The sequence below is a fragment of the Schistocerca gregaria genome, chromosome 2, assembly GCF_023897955.1.
Source record: "Schistocerca gregaria isolate iqSchGreg1 chromosome 2, iqSchGreg1.2, whole genome shotgun sequence".
Lineage (NCBI taxonomy): Eukaryota > Metazoa > Arthropoda > Insecta > Orthoptera > Acrididae > Schistocerca > Schistocerca gregaria.
The window spans coordinates 87,016,189-87,036,585 of record NC_064921.1 but is presented as its reverse complement, the minus strand read 5'-3'; the positions used below and the strand labels follow the sequence as shown (position 1 = coordinate 87,036,585).

The window sequence follows — 20,397 nt, the reverse complement described above, 5'->3', positions numbered from 1 at the left end:
TAGAATGACAACAGGCATTGTGTCAGAAGGTTATGGGGAAGGGAAGTGGGCTAAACAGGTCAAAAAAGGAAGAGCGAGGAAAGATGGGCAGGTTCATTTGCAGAGGGCAGCAGACAACGGGGGTGGGAGATGAGAATAAAGAGGAGGTGACAGGACAGAGGGGGTGGATGATTATGATGTTCGGTTTGTGGGGCATTCAACTACGTGGTTATCAACATCCGTGAAAAACTCGCCACATTCATGAATGATGATGAGGACAACACAAATACCCAGTCATCTCGAGGCAGGTGAAAATTCCCAACCCTTCTGGGAATCAAACCCGGGACTCTGTGCTTGGGAAGTGAGAACACGACCACGAGACCACCAGCTGTGGACAGTGGTGGTGGAAACTGTTGGGTGGAGTGTCTGGGGAAAGTATTTTACCATAGGTTGAGGCCAGGATAATTACAGGAGAGGAGAATGTGCTGTAAGGATAACTCCCATCTGCACACTTCAGAAAAGCTGGTGGTGGAGGGCAGGATCCAGATGGCGTGAATAGTGAAGCAGCCATTGAAATCAAGCATGTTATGTTGAGCTGCAAGTTGTGCCACAGGGTGGCCTACTTTGCTCTTAGCCACAGTTTGATGGTGGCTGTTCATCCCAGTGGACAGCTGGTTGATTAGTCATACCAATACAAAAAAATTGTGCAACGATTGCAGCAGAGGTGATAAATGACATGGTTGCTTTCACAGATGCCCTGGCTCCCAATGGTGAGCATGAAACCTGTGACAGCAGTGGAATAAGAAGTGCTGGTGGGTGGACTGGGCAGGTCTTGCATAAGGGTCTTCTTCAGGGATATGATCCTTGTGGCAAAGGGTTGGGATTGGGAGTGGCATAGGGATGGACTAGGATGTTATGGAGGTGATGGAACACATTTTAGGAGGGTCTGGAAGGATCTCAGGTAGGATGTCCCTCATTTCAGGACATGATGATAATTAATCAGAGCCCTTGTGAAGGATGTGGTCCAGCTGTTCCAGGCTGGGATGGTAATGGGTGATAAATGGGGCACTCCTTTGTGGCTGGTTCTTGTGGGTGGTGGGAGAATTGGGGATGTGAGGGAAAATGGCATGGGACATCTGTTTGTGGACTAGGTCTACGGGATACTGTCTGTCTGTGGAGACCTTGGGAAGTGGGAGAGGGTGGAGGATGGGGGATTTGGTGAAAAGTCTAAGTTGGCCCAGGGGACCAGTTGCACTACTGCATCCTACCCTTACCAAAGCAGTTAGTTAGAAGTCCAAGTACATTGTGTCATAAGTGGAATACTTTTTTCTTGAACAAGATTTTCACTCTGCAGCGGAGTGTGCACTGATATGAAACTTCCTGGCAGATTAAAACTGTGTGCTCGACCGAGACTCGAACTCGGGACCTTTGCCTTTCGCGGGCAAGTGCTCTACCATCTGAGCTACCGAAGCACGACTCACACCCCGTACTCACAGCTTTACTTCTCCCAGTATCCGTCTCCTACCTTCCAAACTTTACAGAAGCTCTCCTGCGAACCTTGCAGAACTAGCACTCCTGAAAGAAAGGATACTGCAGAGACATGGCTTAGCCACAGCCTGGGGGACATTTCCAGAATGGGATTTTCACTCTGCAGCGGAGTGTGCGCTGATATGAAATTTCCTGGCAGACTGAAACTGTGTGCCCGACCGAGACTCGAACTCGGGACCTTTGCCTTTCGCGGGCAAGTGCTCTACCATTTGAGCTACCGAAGCACGTGAAAGGCAAAGGTCCCGAGTTCGAGTCTCGGTCGGGCACACAGTTTTAATCTGCCAGGAAGTTTCATATCAGTGCACACTCCGCTGCAGAGTGAAAATCCCATTCTGGAAACGTCCCCCAGGCTGTGGCTAAGCCATGTCTCCGCAGTATCCTTTCTTTCAGGAGTGCTAGTTCTGCAAGGTTCGCAGGAGAGCTTCTGTAAAGTTTGGAAGGCAGGAGACAGATACTGGCAGAAGTAAAGCTGTGAGTACCGGGCGTGAGTAGTGCTTCGGTAGCTCAGATGGTAGAGCACTTGCCCGCGAAAGGCAAAGGTCCCGAGTTCGAATTTTGGTCGGGCACACAGTTTTAATCTTCCAGGAAGTTTCATACTTTTTTCTTATTTCAGTGGTACATTACTCAATCCAGTCCAAACCAAGATGCCAGAAGTAAATACATTGCTCACAAACTCACTTGTAACATTTCGTTACAGTTTTTGTATTATAGTATGTACACCATCCAGCACTATTTACAGCAAGGTGTTCAGATGAAGATCAGACCTTACTGGCTGCTGAGGGTTAGTGGAGGAGGATGCCCCAGAAGAGTTACAAACTGGACCACTGTCTGTATGGATGCACACTATAGGTCAAGTCTAACAAATTTCTTTGGACTCCCTACACTTTGTTATGTAGAAATAATGTGACCAGGGCAAATGTTTTCTCCCAGAGAGATTTACCTAGTGGTCTTCTAGCCTGATCAAATGGCCTACTGCTGCCAATTTAAAAACATGATGAGAAAGTTTCAACATAACAAGAAATTTAAACAACTGAGGTGTTTCAAGAATGTAATACATAGTTTTATTATGTTTTATGACAAGAGTGGAGTTTTCATCTTTAGAAGAAAGACTCTAGAAGTAGAATTACAGCATCATATTGAAAAATATAGGGAGGTACATACAAAATAAGTGATACAAAATGAAAATATTTTGGGAAATACTGTAATGAATGCTATGAAAAATCGAAGATGTTTTAATGAAAAACAGTTTTCAATAGCAATGGTACACATGCTAAATATGTGTGCACTTAGCCACATAGTAAATGCCTACACAAACATATATTTTTGCTTGTGACAACATAGCTTGAATAAAATGTCCAATAGTGAACTCATTACGTTGAAACTACTGTGTGTCCTGTGACAGTGGAGGTAAGTACAATTCGTCTTCCAAATACTTTCAGATTCGTGGTTGCAATGTATTTTAGCAATGAAACCAGCATTCTGAAAGAGGCTTGTCGGAAGTAATCCTGTGTGTGTGTGTGTGTGTGTGTGTGTGTGTGTGAGATAGAGAGAGAGAGAGAGAGAGAGAGGGACGGAGGTGGGAGGGGGGGGGGGGGGAGAAAGGGAGGGAGAGTGAATGATAAATCCAGCTTTGAACTAGGTTCAACCAGCCTGTGGCAAGAAACTATTGCCCCACCAGAATAGTGGTAAAGGAATGTACTACCTTTCTGAGACTATTTACTGGAAATACATCTGGATATGACAAGGTATACTGTATAACGTTTCTGCAATGTGAAGAGAGAGGTGGAATTGTAAGATGTAAAAGAAATAGAACTGTTGGTTTTATTTTTCAAACAGCAAAACGAAATATTCCTGGAAAGAAATAAAGATTAGCATTTAACAGCTTGGTCACTGCTGAGGTCATTTATGTCTAAATATACAGGGACACCCTTATCTCACGAGACAGGCTGAAGAAAGGCAAACCTACATTTGTAAATTTAAAGAAATATTTTGATAATGTTGACTGGAATATACTCTTTGATATTATGAAGATAGCATGAATAAAATGCAGCGAGGTAAAGCTTACTTTGATAGAAGCCAGACTGAAGTTATAGGAGTTGAAGAACATGAAAGGAAGGTAGTAATTGAGAAGGAAGTGAGGCACAATTGTACACTCCCCCAAATCTTATTCAATATTTACAGTGTGTGTGTTGGGGGGGGGTAAACTGAGTTTAGTCTTGTGTAGATATGGAAAATGGACAATAAAGGGTACAGACAAGAAGCAAATGGGAGGCTCCTGAAATGTGGTCCCAAAGAAGAATGCTGAAAGTTAGACGAGTAGAGAAAATGACAGATGAGGAGATTGAACTGGGGCAAAAGTTTAAGGCAGTGGTGAAGAATTGTAGAGTGAGCTCAAGGCTTGGCTTCAATAAGCAGGTTTAAGTGGATATAGGTTGCAGTAGTTATGCAGAGATGAAGAGGTTGATACAGTATAAAGTAGAGAGGTTAACTAAACCAGTCTTCAGTTTGGAGACTACAAGTGAACAATGAACTACCTCAAACTGGCTAAGGATGTGGGATAGAAGTAGACATGGCCTTATTTAAGAAAACATCCTGTAATTCATATGCAGTGACCTAGGTGGTTCACAGAAAACCAAAATCAGAATGGCTACATGGTAATTTGAAAATCATCCCTCCTGTGTACAAGTCCACTGTCTGAATCACTGTACAGTCTTATCCTTTCAATATAATTTAGCTCATTTGTTTCTAGATATTACACAGTGCAATTAAAATGTTGTGAACAAAAATTAGTTAATTATACATGTTCCATTTATTAGTTTCAATTTCTGGCTTCCTACACCTATATCTAAAGTCCAGCAACACAGGAAAAGATAGATGGCTACTTACCATAAAGATGACATGTTATGTTGGCGACAGGTACAATTAAAAGACACTTACACACAAGCTTTTTGTGACAGCCTTCATCAGAAAAAGAAAGAGAAACTCACATCACTCATTCACACAAGCAAGCACTTCTCACGCACAAATGATTACCAATTCTGGCAACTTAGACCAGAATGCAGTTGTCACATGGAATGGAAGCAGCAATTTGGAGGGGGTGAAGAAGGGAAAGGGACAGAAATGTATTGGTGGGAGGGGGGAAGGAGCACTGTCTGGTGGAGTGTACAGGGACTAGATTGCTAGATTGCCAACAGTCACAGTGTTGTGAGGTTGGAGGGTGGGATGGTGGGGAAAACAGAATGAAAAGGGAGAGGAGCAGAGAAGCATGGGCAGGTGAATTGGCAGAGGGCGGTATACTAAGAGGGTGGGAGATGAGAATGGGGAGGAAGTGAAAGGAGAGAGCATGTGGGAACTGTTGGATGGACAGTGTGGGGACGGTATGTTACTGTAGATCAAGGCCAGGATAATTACTGGAGTGGAGATTGTGTCGTAAGGGTATCTCTCACCTACACAGTTCAGAAAAGCTGGTGGAGGAGAGGATCCAGATGGCTCGGGTAGAGCAGCAGCTACTGAAATCAAGCATGTTATGTTCAGTTGCAAGTTGTGCCATAGAGTATTGTACTTTGCTCTTGGCCACAGTCTGATGTGGACAGCTGGTTCATTGTCGTATCAGTATAAAAAGCTGTGCAATGTTTGCAGCAGAGATGGTATTTGACATGTTTGCTTTCAGATGTGGTCTGGCCTATGATGGCATAGGAAAAGCCTGTGACAAGACTGGAATACGAAATGCTGGGTGGACAGATTGGACAGATCTTGCACCTGGGTCCTCCTCAGGGATATGATTCATGTGGCAAAGGGATAGAATTGGGGGTGGCACAGGAATGGACTAAGATGTTTTAGAGATTGGGTTGTGACAGAGCACCACTTTAGGAGGGGTGAGAAAGATCTTGGATAGGATGTCCCTTATTTTAGGGCATGACAATAGGTAATCAAAGCACTGGCAAAGGATGTGATTCAGCTGTTCCAGTCCAGGTTGGTGCTGGGTGATGAAAGGGGCAGTCCTTTGTGGCCTGGTTCTTGGGGTTGGTGGGGGATTTAGGATGCAAGAGGAAATGGAATAGGAGATCTGTTTGGAGACTAGGTCTGGGGGATAGTGCCTCTCTATGAAGAGCTTTGTGAGACGTTCAGCATACTTAGTAAGAGAGTTGTTGTCACTACAGATAGGAGGTTTTTTTCTAGTGTGAAAGGGATGACATTTGTTGAAATGAAGATACTGCTGATGGCTAGCAGATTTTATATGGACATAAGTGTGGATGAAGCCATCAGGGAGGAGGAGGTCAATGTCTAAGAAGGCGGCACACTGGGTTGGGGAGGACCAGCTGAAGTATATAGGAGCAAAGGTGTTGAGGCTGTGAAGGAATGGGGATAGGGTGTTTATGCCCTGAGTCCAGATCATGAAGATATCATGAATGAACCTGAACCAACTAGGGTTTGGCTTTTTGTGAGGCTAGTAAGGTCTCCTTTAGATGGCCCATAAACAGGTTGACAAAGGATTTTGTTATGCGGGTGCCCATGGCTGTGCAGCAGATTTGTTTGTATACCTTCCTTTCAAAGGAGAAGTAGTTCTGAGTTAGGATAAAGTTAGTAAGGTGTACAAGGAATGAGGTAGTGGGTTTGGTGTCAGAAGGATATTGGGAAAGGTGGTGTTCAATAGCAGCAAAACTACAGGCATGGGGGTAGTTAGTGTATAGGGCGGTGGCATCAATAGTGATGAATAGTGTTGTAGGAAGTAAAGGGGTGGGGATGGTGGAGAGTCGGTGAAGGAAATGGTTGGTATCTTTGATGTGGGAAGGTTTAGTATGGCCAATTGGTTGTAGGTGTTGGTCAATGGGGGCTGAGATTCTTTCAGTGCAAAGTACAATCACCAGCCACAATGAAGCATCCATGATTGTTGGGTTTGTATATTTTGGGGAGCATTTAGAAGGTGGCTGTGTAGGGGCATCGGAGGACTGAGGAGGGAAATGGATTCAGAGGAGAGGTTCTGACTACTGTGAGTTCTTGGTGAAACACTATATACTGTCTTAACCAAATTAACATTTTTTTCTCTTATTTCAAAAAACTTGGTTATTTTTGGGCAACCAAAGTTTTGGGCTGTAGGCCCATTTTCCTGTACACAGCTGATTCCAAAGATAACTTGGTTATCATCTTTGGAATCAGTTATCCATTGGAAAATGGGCTTACAACATGAAACCTGGGTAATACAAAAATAATAAAGTTTTGTGAAAGAGAGCAACAAGTGTTTTGTTTAGTTAACAGACTACAGTATATTCAACGTACTACTTTTTTACTTACCCATATATGCTGTAACAAATTTGCTGCGTTCATTTGGAGGAATCCAGTTGGCTGTAAGACTGTGTAAAGCAGGCCATGCAAGTCCCTGTAGACATGAAACATGCTGTAATTTGAAACACTTACAAAATATTGCTGAAATTTAAGTGTTATGAAGCAATTCTCAGTTGTATTAGCAAACATATATGAAATTGCAGAAGACCATAATATTTGCAGAGTATCTACAATGAATAATAGATTAGTCACGCACATACACACACACACACACACACACACACACACACACACACACACACACACACACACACACACTAACTTTTAGTGACAGCTTTCACAAAAACATTTACATGTAATCTGGCTTTGACAATTCATTTTTCTTCAACAAAATTAGCAAACTTTCATAATTTCTTAGTTCTATGTCAATTCATAAGCTTTTCATTGTATTTCTTGTTACTACTTTGATTTTTGTAATGTGCTAACAATTCTGTTAGTATTAGGTACAGTTGGTTGATTGTTCAGTTTGGAGATCAAAGAGACTAAACTGCGTGGTTATCAGTCCATTTTTCTCAGTCACACCGTCTCAGATTAAAACCATACCCCAAAGGAAACCTATAGCCTGAAGTCTGGGGAAGAAACAAAACGTGTAAAACTGTGTGTGTAACCACATGGAAGTAGAAAACGAAAGTATCTTGCCAAAACCGAAAACATTAACGAAAATGAAAAAAGTAGTAAAAAGTGTTAATATAGCAGGTGGCCTTGGCTACCTGATCACAAGAATAAAAAAGGATGGTCAGCTACTCTGGAACACATTAAAATCCCCAGCCTAAAACCACAAGGCAAGAGAAACACAGATGGTGAAAAGACAAACACCAATTGATAAAACAGCAGCAGAGGGAGCAAGGATGAGTCAAAATAGATGTGGTGAGGGCCTGAAAGATGCCCACCCTTAAATAGAATGAGAAAAATGCCCTTAATGGATAAAACTTAGCCAGCTGGACTGGCCGAGTGGTTCTAGGTGCTACAGTCTGGAAACGCGCAACCGCTACGGTCGCAGGTTCGAATCCTGCCTCGGGCATGGATGTGTGTGATGTCCTTAGGTTAGTTAGGTTTAAGTAGTTCTAAGTTCTAGGAGACTGATGACCTTAGAAGTTAAGTCCCTTAGTGCTCAGAGCCATTTGATAAAACTTAAAGCTATGTTAGCCGTTGAGGCACTGTTAACTAAAAGCAAAGGGAGATCGTCAGGGAGATTAAATGTCCACCACAGGGCAGCTAAATTTGGACAGTCCAACAAGATGTGAACTACTGTCAAGCATGAAGCAGAGTGGCATTAAGGTGGGCCCTCATGATGTAGGAGGTGATAATGAGTCAGTCAAGTACAGTCAATGTGGTGCCAGCAAAGGATAACGGAGTCCTTGTGAGAGGCTCACTTGGAGGACCTCTACACATTCGTTGGCTCCTTTACCATACATAACTTATCCAGCAAAGTCAGGGAGCACCATTCTGTATTCAAGAGTGTACGTGAGTGGACTCGGAGAAGAGATGGTAGAGAGAAAGATTCGAGTTCAATAAGAAGGGACTGGACACAGACTGCAATTGTAACCTCTGATTTGGGCCACCATTGCGGTAGATGGATCACTGTGTTAGGAGAAAGGAAATGGTAATTCAAATGTGTCCGTGAGCTGCAAATGTGCACAGTATAATTGGCAAGCAGTTGTTGTTGCCTTATCCACAATGGCAGAACCCCAGCTTCTATGAGTAGGCTGTTCACAGGGCTCATTCAGAAAGCTCCTGCCATGAGTTGAACTCCACAGTGGTGAATAAGGTCCAGCATCCACAATGCTGAGGACAATGCTGAACCATACACCAGGCTCCCATAGTCAAGATGGGGTCGTACAAGGGCTTTGTACAGCTGCAGCAGAATAGGGCGATCTGCATCCCAGTCAGTGTAATTCAGGCATCAAAGAATGTTAAGGTGCTGCCATCATTTTGGCTTAAGTTGATGAAGATGGGAAAGCCAAGTTAAGTGGGCATCAGAAACCAGTCCTAAAAAGCAATAAAGAGTCCGCTAAATTACGGAGGTAGTAATCAAGTTAAAATTGTGGGTGCAGGTGAAATGTACGATGGTGACAAAAATACATGACACAAGTCTTAGTGGCTGAAAACTGAAAGCCGTGGGTGAGGGCCCAATGACTGCACCTTCCGTATGGCTCCCTGCAGTCAATGTTCAGCCACACCAGCTGCAAGACCATTAATGGCTACTAAAAGAAGTGGGACACTCAGTACAGAGCCCTACAGTACCCCACTCTCTTGGATATGGGGGAACTGTGTGAAGCACCAACTAGAGGTCTGAAGGTGTGCAGGTCAAAAAAGACAGCATTAAGGTGATAATGGCGAGAAGAAAGGCTGTTCGGATGGCAGACTCCAAATATACCAAGTTGTCAATGGTGGATTGACTTGGCGAAAACTGCACTGGGATGGAGCCAGAAGACCCTGAGTCTCAAGGAGCCAACAGCTCACCATACATTCAAGCAGCTTGCACAGAACATTGCTCAGACTAATAGGGTGATAGCCATCCATATGTAGCAGGTTCTCACCAGATTTTACCACTGGAATGGTGATACTTTCTTGCCATTGTGATGGTAATTTACCATCACTCTAGATGCAGTGGAAGATGACAAGGAGGTGGTGCTGGTTATACATTGATAGATGTTTAATCATTTGGTGATGGACGTGGTCTGGCCCAGGTGTTGGTCAGGACCAAGGGCACTGAGAAATTACCACTCACTGAATGGAGCATTATATGACTCAGAGGGGTGGGTAGTAAAAGATAGATGTTGTCGTTCCACCTGCTGTCTCAGGATACAAAAGGCGTGGCTGTAATTCACAGATGCAGAGGTCTGTGCATAATTCTTGGCAAAACACTCTGCAGTTGTGTCTGGGTCGGTATTTATGGCTCCATGTGCAGAAATCCCAGGTATACCTGCAGGGGTCTGATATCCATAAAGACATCTGAGCTTAGTCGAAATCTGGGAAGGAGAGATTCATGTTCCAATGGTGGAGACATACCATTCCCAAAACTCATGCTTCTGTTTTTTGATTAATTGGTGGACCTGAGCATGGAGGACAGAAAGAGCAGAAAGTGATCACTACCGCATATGTCATCATGAGATCTCCAATGGCTGGACAGTAGAAGCCCAGAACTGTAAATTGAAAGGTCACCGGCTGAGTATGCCTACACCAAAAAAGGAAAATAAAATCAAATTTTATTAGCAGTCATTAACTTTTATTAATAAGATACCTTTGAAATGGCCTCTAATGTGAAAGTATGGTTTAGAACCTGAAAATATCTTTTAGAACAATCTTAGCAATACTAATTCCCATAACCAAGGGGATGCCTTATGACCACCACAAAAAAATTAAAAAAAAATACAAATTTCATTAATGGCCACTGACTTTCATTCAGAACACAATTTTTAAAGATACCCTGATTAAGAAGGGCCTGGAACCAGAATATATGAATATAGCATTTGTTGTGAAAAGTGAGATCCACTACTTAGACTTAAATTTCAGGATTAAGATTTACTGAAAAATTTGCAACAATTATGACATTTGGTAGCAGAAATCATTAAAAACAATAACAATTTTTTCAACTTTTAAAATATAAATCACATGACAAGATAAAAATATTTTCAGAACGTATGTATAAAGTACCCAACCTCTTCCCCCTGGTATTGTGAGGGTTAAGGTACTGGTTGTCATGCAAGGACAATCTCATTGTCAAATTACAGTTACAAAAAATAAAAATGAAAAATATAACCTGGAATCCAAATAGGGGGAAAAATTAAATTTGAATCTCTTGCACTAAACCAAAATATCACTACAGACATTATTTTGTATACATGCAAATTTCATACCTGGAATAAAAGCAAAGGGATGAGAGAGAGAGAGAGAGAGAGAGAGAGAGAGAGAGAGAGAGAGAGAGAGAGAACTAGATGGAGAAACTCATACATTTACTATCTTGGACAGCCTGTACAAATCTAGCAACTGTAACGTTTGCTAAAGCCTTAAATTTTTTAATAATCAGTGTTTTGAATAGCTGGATGCTGGCCATATTTTGCCATCTTGTGTTAATGTTTTCTTAGCTCTGTACCTACACTCATCTGTATCCTGTAGCAATGTATCACTAATCTATCCTTCTGGGTAAGTGTCTTCCAAAGACTTATTTCCAAACTTACTCTTTTTCATACTGCTAGACATCATTTTATATGTTCATTTAATTTTTAAAATTCTTTTATAGCACTGAATTTCACTTCTCATACAATGCTATGAGCAAGAGGTACACTTTCAGGAACTTCTCTGTCAATCTTTATCATTATCTAATACCATCATTATCTAATACCAGCAGAGGTGTTTTGTTGATAAAGCTATCTTCATCTGTATCACTCTACTACTGACACCCGTCTTGCTCAAATTACAAAACATTTGACTAACAGCATTTATTGTGGATCAAGCAACAAATAAACAACAAACACCACAAAAAGCTGCTACCTTAAAGGCACAAAACAACTCGCCTGGCACTTCTCAGTTCCATGCAGCAATCTCCAAATGGCATCCAGAAATTTGCTTTCGCTATGTCTTTCAGCATATCATACTCATCATGAAACCATGAAAACTCAAATGTAATAATGTGTTTGGGGACCCACACGATTGCTGACTTGTGTAGTAGTTTTTTTAATATCAATTGAAGTTTTTGCATCTCTTTTATGAAACACACATATTTTACTGCTCTGGTGCAAGGAGGCAGAGGTTCATGTGGAATCAAAATAATGAAATAATGAACAAATTAATCAAAAAGCTCATTCTGATATGTCTTGCACTTTGAAGTTATTTCACAGTGTTGACTTAATGATTAGGAATCACGCTTATTTTGCAACTTTCACTACCTATTGTCTTCAAGTTCACATATGTCTCACCAAAAGCAAAAAATAAGAGTACTTTGTGATGTATGTAATTGCACACCTTGTAGACATCTCTTAAAAGATTTTTCAATTTTTACATTTGCTTCCCTCTGTGCATTTAACTCATAGAACTGGATGTTACTGGCAATAATATCTACTTCAGTTGAATCAGGATTTACACGGATTCCTCTGACAACATCATGGCCAATATCCTTGTCTCACTCAAGACTGCGCTTCAGTCTAATGACTTCATCATTCTTCAAACATTAAACGTCATTAATCTGGTGCCTAAGTCTTCAAAAACCTCCCACCAGAAAAAGAAGAAACTAAGAACGCCTCTAAATTCAAAAGCAAAACCTAGTGAGGTGGCGCAGTAGTTAGCACACTGGACATGCATTTGGGAGGATGATGGTTCAAAGCTATGTTCCGCCATCCTGATTTAGGTTGTCCATGATTTCCCTAAATTACTTCAGGCAAATGCCATGATGGTCCCTATGAAAGGGCAAGTCCAACTTCCTTCCCCACCCTTCCATGGTCCAATGGGACCATTAACCCTGCTGTTTGGTGTCCTCCCCCGAATCAACCAACCAACTGACCAACGAACTAACCAACCAATCAAAAGAAAATTAAAAAATATGATATTATCTCTATTCAAGGACCAAAGATTTATACAAGATGAATGACGAGCAGTATTGATCATTGTAAACATGCATCTATTCCTGAAGCATCTAAATAGCTATTGTCCTTTGATGAATGTCAGCATCTTAAAGTAGCAGCTATTTTAAATAAATAAGAAAGTAGCAATTTTTTTTCAAAGCTGTTAAATTAACATGCAAATTTTTACATTAAATTTAGCCTGAATAAGTACAAATAGTTTACAGCAATTAATGACCATTGATTATTCAATTGAAAAACACTTGTTTGCCACTTGTTTAACAAACTGTTTATTTTTGCCTTCAAGGTTTAATTGACTATCATTAATTATTAACACATTTTCTGACATCTGCTTCATTTTGTTGCTGTATATCCTGACTTATTCTACTGTCCTGCATGTTCTCCTGCCTGATATCAACAGAAGAATATGAATCAAAGCTTCAGATTCTAAATTGGGAAATTTTTGTAAATTTTTATAAGCAAAATATTAGACTAACTATTGTCATGATAATTTCAATCTGGGCATATTCTGCGACATGGCACAGTATAGAAGAAAAGAAACTTTGCTGCTAGACAAGTAAGTACACAGTATTGTCTTGAGAACATATTCATGGGTATTCTGTCACGATAGTTAGCCAGTTCCTCATAACTTTTCTCTTTGCAGAATATCTGTTTTTCACATGTTTTGAGATTAATAGTACTGCAAACTACACTCCTGGAAATGGAAAAAAGAACACATTGACACCGGTGTGTCAGACCCACCATACTTGCTCCGGACACTGCGAGAGGGCTGTACAAGCAATGATCACAAGCACGGCACAGCGGCCACACGGTGTTGGCCGTCGAATGGCGCTAGCTGCGTAGCATTTGTGCACCACCGCCGTCAGTGTCAACCAGTTTGCCGTGGCATACGGAGCTCCATTGCAGTCTTTAACACTGGTAGCATGCCGCGACAGCGTGGACGTGAACCGTATGTGCAGTTGACGGACTTTGAGCGAGGGCGTATAGTGGGCATGCGGGAGGCCGGGTGGATGTACCGCCGAAGTGCTCAACACATGGGGCGTGAGCTCTCCACAGTACATCGATGTTGTCGCCAGTGGTCGGCGGAATGTGCACGTGCCCGCCGACCTGGGACCGGACCGCAGCGACGCACGGATGCACGCCAAGACCGTAGGATCCTACGCAGTGCCGTAGGGGACCGCACCGCCACTTCCCAGGAAATTAGGGACACTGTTGCTCCTGGGGTATCGGCGAGGACCATTCGCAACCGTCTCCATGAAGCTGGGCTACGGTCCTGCACACCGTTAGGCCGTCTTCCGCTCACGCCCCAACACCGTGCAGCCCGCCTCCAGTGGTGTCGCGACAGGCGTGAATGGAGGGACGAATGGAGACGTGTTGTCTTCAGCGATGAGAGTCGCTTCTGCCTTGGTGCCAATGATGGTTGTATGCGTGTTTGGCGCCGTGCAGGTGAGCGCCACAATCAGGACTGCATACGACCGAGGCACACAGGGCCAACACCCGGCATCATGGTGTGGGGAGCGATCTCCTACACTGGCCGTACACCTCTGGTGATCGTCGAGGGGACACTGAATAGTGCACGGTGCATCCAAACCGTTATCGAACCCATCGTTCTTCCATTCCTAGACCGGCAAGGGAACTTGCTGTTCCAACAGGACAATGCACGTCCGCATGTATCCCGTGCACCCAACGTGCTCTAGAAGGTGTAAGTCAACTACCCTGGCCAGCAAGATCTCCGGATCTGTCCCCCATTGAGCATGTTTGGGACTGGATGAAGCGTCGTCTCACGCGGTCTGCACGTCCAGCACGAACGCTGGTCCAATTGAGGCGCCAGGTGAAAATGGCATGGCAAGCCGTTCCACAGGACTACATCCTGCATCTCTACGATCGTCTCCATGGGAGAATAGCAGCCTGCATTGCTGCGAAAGGTGGATATACACTGTACTAGTGCCGACATTGTGCATGCTCTGTTGCCTGTGTCTGTGTGCATGTGGTTCTGTCAGTGTGATCATGTGATGTATCTGACCCCAGGAATGTGTCAATAAAGTTTCCTCTTCCTAGGACAATGAATTCACGGTGTTCTTATTTCAATTTCCAGGGGTGTATTTAGAAGCCAATGTATTAGAAACTGTGTCACAAAAATAATAAAAATTGTATCAAAAGAATTTCACTCAAGAAAATTATAAAACTATGAAAACATGGTTGCTAGCTGTAACATACTCTGAGGAGGCAAAATATAAGTAGAATACAAGGAATATTACATGGCCCCCAGATGCACAGCTGGTGTGTTAAGATAGGCAGCAATGGTAGTGGTAGGAGCTCCCTTACGGACAGGAATGCACTATAGGGGAGGTGTACTTCTACAGCTAAAGCCTTCACACAAAAGCCTATCTTGCCGAGCTTGTAATCTACAGATAGCAAGTCTACAAACCATCATAACAGCTTATGTCTGTATGACAAATAATTAAACAAGTCAACCTTTTATAATTAAAAACACACTTGATACAGGATTGTACTGAAACTGCAGCTGAGGGGGTGATTTATTTTCATCTGTCTCGTACATCTGAAATTGCCACTGAGGAGGGATTTATTTTCGTCTTTCTTGTACATATTTTTCCTTTGTCTTGTTGCAATGTTAGTTTCTTTTACAAAAACATGGTGCTGTTTTAACAATTTCACCTCACTAACATGCTAATTCATGTTGCAATTGCAACAGAATCTGAAAACACTCTACTATTAATCTAGCAATTGAGGGCAAGTAAGGTCAATAGCTTATGAAAAGCTCATGATCAGTATAAAAATAAAAGTGCGATTCCTTCATTTGTATTGTTAAAAACCCATATTAATTCTCATTTCATCAGCTATCAATAGGCCTTCAAAGAATTGCCTTATTTCTTTGAAAAAAATCTGTAGTCACTCATATAAACAGTAAATAAGAAAGTTTAATATGTTAGCTATGTGGCAAAATATTCTGTGCTTTGCATGCCATCATTTGCCAAAAATCTTTTTTCGGTATCTCGACCTGGAACCGTATATGAGATACAAGGGAGATTATGAATTTTTCACTTCCACTCTACTTTTTGCACACACTATAGGAAGTTAGTTCACAATATATAATCCATTTTCTCAACAATGGCAATAGATAGAGCTCTTGTCCCATGTTTAAAGAAAATTTCAATGTTAGCTCTATTTCATAGTAAGCAATATGTGATCTAACATGCACCAAATGCAAACCATAGTGACCGCTATATTTCAGTGTAAACTATTTGAATATCATACAGTTCTGTGCTAAATATCACAATAATTATAATAGTCAAAGAACTGGTATGCAGTTCATTACAAAGATAATGAATGAGACTAGGAGATTTGTTAGAAATTTTTATTACTAAATAGTACAGTATAACCAGCATGCATGGGCCTCCATTCCCACAGTGTAGCTGAGGCAGGCAGAGAATGTGTCATTCACAATGGACATGGCTCACAGTTCAAGTGGCAACAGCCAACTGAGAAGGCCACTCCTTTTGAACAGAAGGGTCAACTCGACCAACACTGTGTATGAAAATGCATGTCTGTGCATGGGCCATGTAATCTTGCACAAATTCTACTGCTTAGCTTTTGGGTACAAATGCATGAAAATATGTGACATAATCCTAGTTTTCAGGACTCCTGGATGAAAGAGAACCATCTGATGTGCTGTCTTTCTCATCCTTAAAACAGGTTGTGTTGTCTCCTTCAGTCCTTACAACAGGTTGCATTCTCCCATCTCATCCATAAAACAAGTTGTGTTTTCCTCTTTCATCCTTAAAGAAGGTTGTGTTTTCTCCACTCACCTTTAAAACATATTGTTTTTTTTTCTCCCATTGTCACTGAAACGGATGGGTGTCTTTCATCCTGGGGTCAGAGTGACTTCCCCCTCCTTTTTACCTCCACAAATTATTCTTCTCCCTTGACCAATGAAGAAATCAAGGATAGTGTTTGTTGTGACTTGCCAATCTTTCAAAGTGCCGCCGCGAACTTACGCGCGTCCTTTACATGCGGCGCTGTCTGCCAGCCATGCAGCAGCCGCGCCACCTATGCGGCCAGCCAGCCAGCCAGCCAGCAGTCGCTAGACTTGGACTCAGTGCTGATTTGACTATTACCGTGTACACATGTCTTACTTTGTCTACTTGCTCTGTGACTTACATCTATTGTGTAGTCTTTGAAATATATGTGTTCAACTTAATGTTATAACAATTAGCGACGAGGTAGTGGATTTCATTGTTGACCCACAGGTTTCCATGGCTACTTTAGAGCAACTATTGCAAGGTCTCATTGACTAGCAAACGCTTCTCACATCGGCAATCCTCGATTTAGTCGTGGCATCCAATGCAGGGCATCTCACGTCATTGTCTATACCTCCTTTTACTCCTTACGACGAGACGGGCGGAAAACTGGTCTGATTATGAAAAACGTCTTCGATGGCACTTCTTAGCATTTCATGTCGCAGACAAACAAACATGTAAGTCTCTGTTCCTTTCATGGATTTCACCTCAAATGTATTGGTTGTTGTCACAATTGGCTTCTTTGAAAGATCCTGCATCTTTGTCCTTTGCTGAAATGTACTCACTTCTGTCCGTGTATTTTCAACAGCAAACACATGTGGTAGCCTCTCGTGTTGTCTTTTATCACTGTCAAAAACAACTGAATAAATCTTATCATGCTTGGGCTGCTAAACGTCATGGCCTCAGTAGAAAGTGTCAATTTGTTATTGAAGTTCACAAAGATTCCTACGCCAATTCCATGGTACACGATGCTATTACCCGATCAGCACCCGACAAAGAAGTTAGGCAACGTTCCTTCCAGTTGGCAAATCCGACTCTAGATGAAGTCCTATCCATCGCTCAGTCTTTTGAAATTTCTCGCGCCGCTGGAGCGCAAATAGAGGCACGGGGCAACATTGGGAAAATACAACCTCTGTGCGATGTTGACGAAGCGTGTGGTGTGTCCCCGCCGGCCGATGTGCCCGCAGTATGTTCCCAAGCGCAGCCTTGGCCTAACCATAAACAAACCTCTAAGAAACTGCAGCAAAACCCACTACAACTTCCTTCATGTCCGCAGTGTTTTACGAAACATTCACGAGAAGATTGTCCACAACTTTTGGGCCGTGTGTAACAAATGCAAAAAAAAAGGGGATATGTGTCATCCGTTTGAAAATCCGACCGCATACATGATGTTCATGAACATGACGCTGATTCTGATTCTGCGTTGTCTGTCAATTGTACTTCTTCCCTTTCAGGGAAATTATTCCTCACTGTCCAAATAGTTGGTCGAGATGTTTGCATGCAGGTGGATACTGGTTCTGCTGCCACTATCATCAATTCTCAGACGTATCTTCAGTTGGGTTCTCCAATCCTGTCACCTGTCACTAGGCAATTACGGACTTACAATAAACAGAAGATTTCTCTCTTGGGACAATTTGATGCTGAGGTATCTTACAAATCTGTCATTCCCACTGTTCCCATATTTGTGGTCGACCGTAGTAACCCGGAGAATCTTTTTAGTTTCGATGCCTTTCATGTTTTTGGGTTCTCCATAGATGACTGTCAGTATCGTTTCTGATGCTATTCCTTATGCTCACTTGGATTCCAAGTCAACGTCATTTTCGTCCCTTTTTTCTCCTGAGTTAGGCCATGCAAATGACTTTGAAGCTCATATCACGCTCAAACCCACTGCTTAGCCAAAGTTTTTTGGGCTCAGCCCATTCCTTTGGCCCTTCGTGATTGGGTAAAATATGAGCTGGATTGTTTCACTGCTTCAGAGGTCTTGCTTCCTGTCACTTCCAGTGAGTGGTCCTCTCCTGTCGTTGTCGTTGCTAAGCCCAATGGTGATATTTGTCTCTGTGGTGATTTCAAAGCCACTGTAAATGCTCAATGCCTCATCAACACTTTCCCTATGCCCCAACCTGAAGAATTGTTCACTAAACTTGCTGGAGGCCAGTATTTTTCTAAAATTGACCTGTCAGAAGCTGATCATCAACTTCCTCTCGACGCTGCTTCCCAGCAGTTCCTGGTCCTTAACATGCCTTTCGGCCTCTATCAATACCAATCAATAGCAACGATTGCCATTCGGGGTTGCCACCGCCCCTGCTCTCTTTCAGCTATTCTTGGAACAATTATTTCTCCCTGTCGCTGGGTGTATAAATTACACAGACGACATTGTTGTCACTGGTTCCACCACTGAAGAACATCTTCAGAATCTCCACACACTTTTTCATATCTTACAGACTGCCGGTCTTAAGTGTAATCTTCAGAAATCAAAATGTTTTCAGGCATATATCACATACTTGGGGTTTCAGCTCTCTCGGAATGCTATTCGTCCACTTCAGCAAACTGTCGCTGTGATCGATGCCCTTCCTCGCCCTACATCTGTTAAGGAACTGCAGGCCTTCTTGGAGAAAATAGCATACTATCACAGGTTTTACTATCTGCTGCTTCGGTGGCTCAGCTGTTGCATCGCCTGTTGCATAAAAACGTGCCTTTTCACTGGTCCGCATCATGCAATGCGGCTCTCCAAAAATTGAAGACTATGCTGAAACAGGCCCCGTGCATGGCTACTTACCAGCCTGGCCAACATCTCGTTCTTGCCACGGACGCCTCTCAATATGTGTCTGGTGCAGTCCTTGCGCACCGTTTTTCTGACAGTTCTGAACATCCCATTGCTTATGCCTCCAAAACACTCATGGGTGCCCAACGCAAATATTCTCAAATTGAAAAAGAAGCTTTGGCCATTATTTATGCTCTTCATAATTTTGGTGTTTTTCTTAATGGATCCAAATTCCATCTTATTACGGATCACAAACCACTTGTTTCCTTGTTTCATTCATCAATGTCACTTTCCGACAAGGCTGCACACCGCCTCCAGCGTTGGGCTCTTCACTTCTCCAGCGTTGGGCTCTTCACTTGTTTCATTTCAATTATGAGATTCATTTCCGACTGACAGCTTAACATGCGAATGCTGCTGCAGTGTCTCACCTTCCCATGGGTCCTGATCTGGCATTCGATAGGGACGAACTTTTGTGTATCCAACTGGATGTTGCCGAACAGCGGGTTGTGGATGGGTTCCCCATCACCTGGGACCGGCTGGCAGCTGCTACGGGTTCTGACCCTACCCTCTCCTGGGTTTTACGCTGTATTCAGAAGGGTTGGCCATATCGTCCATCCGCTAAGACTTCTGATTCATTGCGGAACTACTATGCTTTGCGTTACCGCCTCACGGGCAGGGATGGTGTTATCCTCCTTTCCACCGAAAATGCTTCTCTGCTTGTTGCGTTACCTGCGCCTTTACGTGCTTCAGTCTTGCGCCTCCTTCACCAAGGGCACTGGGGTGTTTCTCGCCAAAAATCTCTGGCGCGCCATCTGTGTACTGGCCTGGCATCGACTCTGAAATCGCACACATGGTTGTTGCCTGCAGCCCTTATGCGTCACATGCTGCCGTCCCGAAGTCATCTTTGTCACTGTGGCTACTCGTAATTGACGCCTACTCTAACTTTCCTTTCATTGTCCATTGCACATTGCCTACCACTGCGGCAACCACAAGTGCTCTTGTTCACAGTTTCTCTTTGGAAGGCCTTCCCTCTACTCTTGTTACTGATAATGGTCTGCAATTTGCCTCTTCCAAATTTGCGGATTTTTGTGCCCATCACGGCGTCATGCATATCACAGTCCCACCATTCCATCCACAGTCAAAAGGTGTGGCTGAACGACTGGTCCGCACATTTAAGACTCAGATGAGGAAACTCCTGACTTCTTCTGCTGCTGATGAGGCGCTTCTCCAATTTCTGGCTTCTTGCCATTTCACCCCCCTGGGCGACCACAGCCCAGCTGAGCTCTTACATGGCCAACAGCCTCGCATGCTACTTCAAGTTCTGCGGCCTTCCGCCTCAGGGCCACGGGTGCCTTCACTTGGTTGGTTC

At 43.0% G+C, this 20,397-nt stretch overlaps 1 protein-coding gene across 3 annotated transcripts in view; it reads right to left on the bottom strand.

Moving 5' to 3' along the window:
* Positions 1-20,397, bottom strand: part of LOC126336375 (sialin-like) — a 207,135-nt gene that overhangs the window by 30,345 nt on the left and 156,393 nt on the right. For all 3 annotated transcript variants that reach the window (XM_049999985.1, XM_049999984.1, XM_049999986.1), the window contains exon 4: positions 6,820-6,904. In XM_049999985.1, coding sequence (XP_049855942.1) covers positions 6,820-6,904 — 85 coding nt within the window. The remainder of the gene's footprint in view (positions 1-6,819; positions 6,905-20,397) is intronic.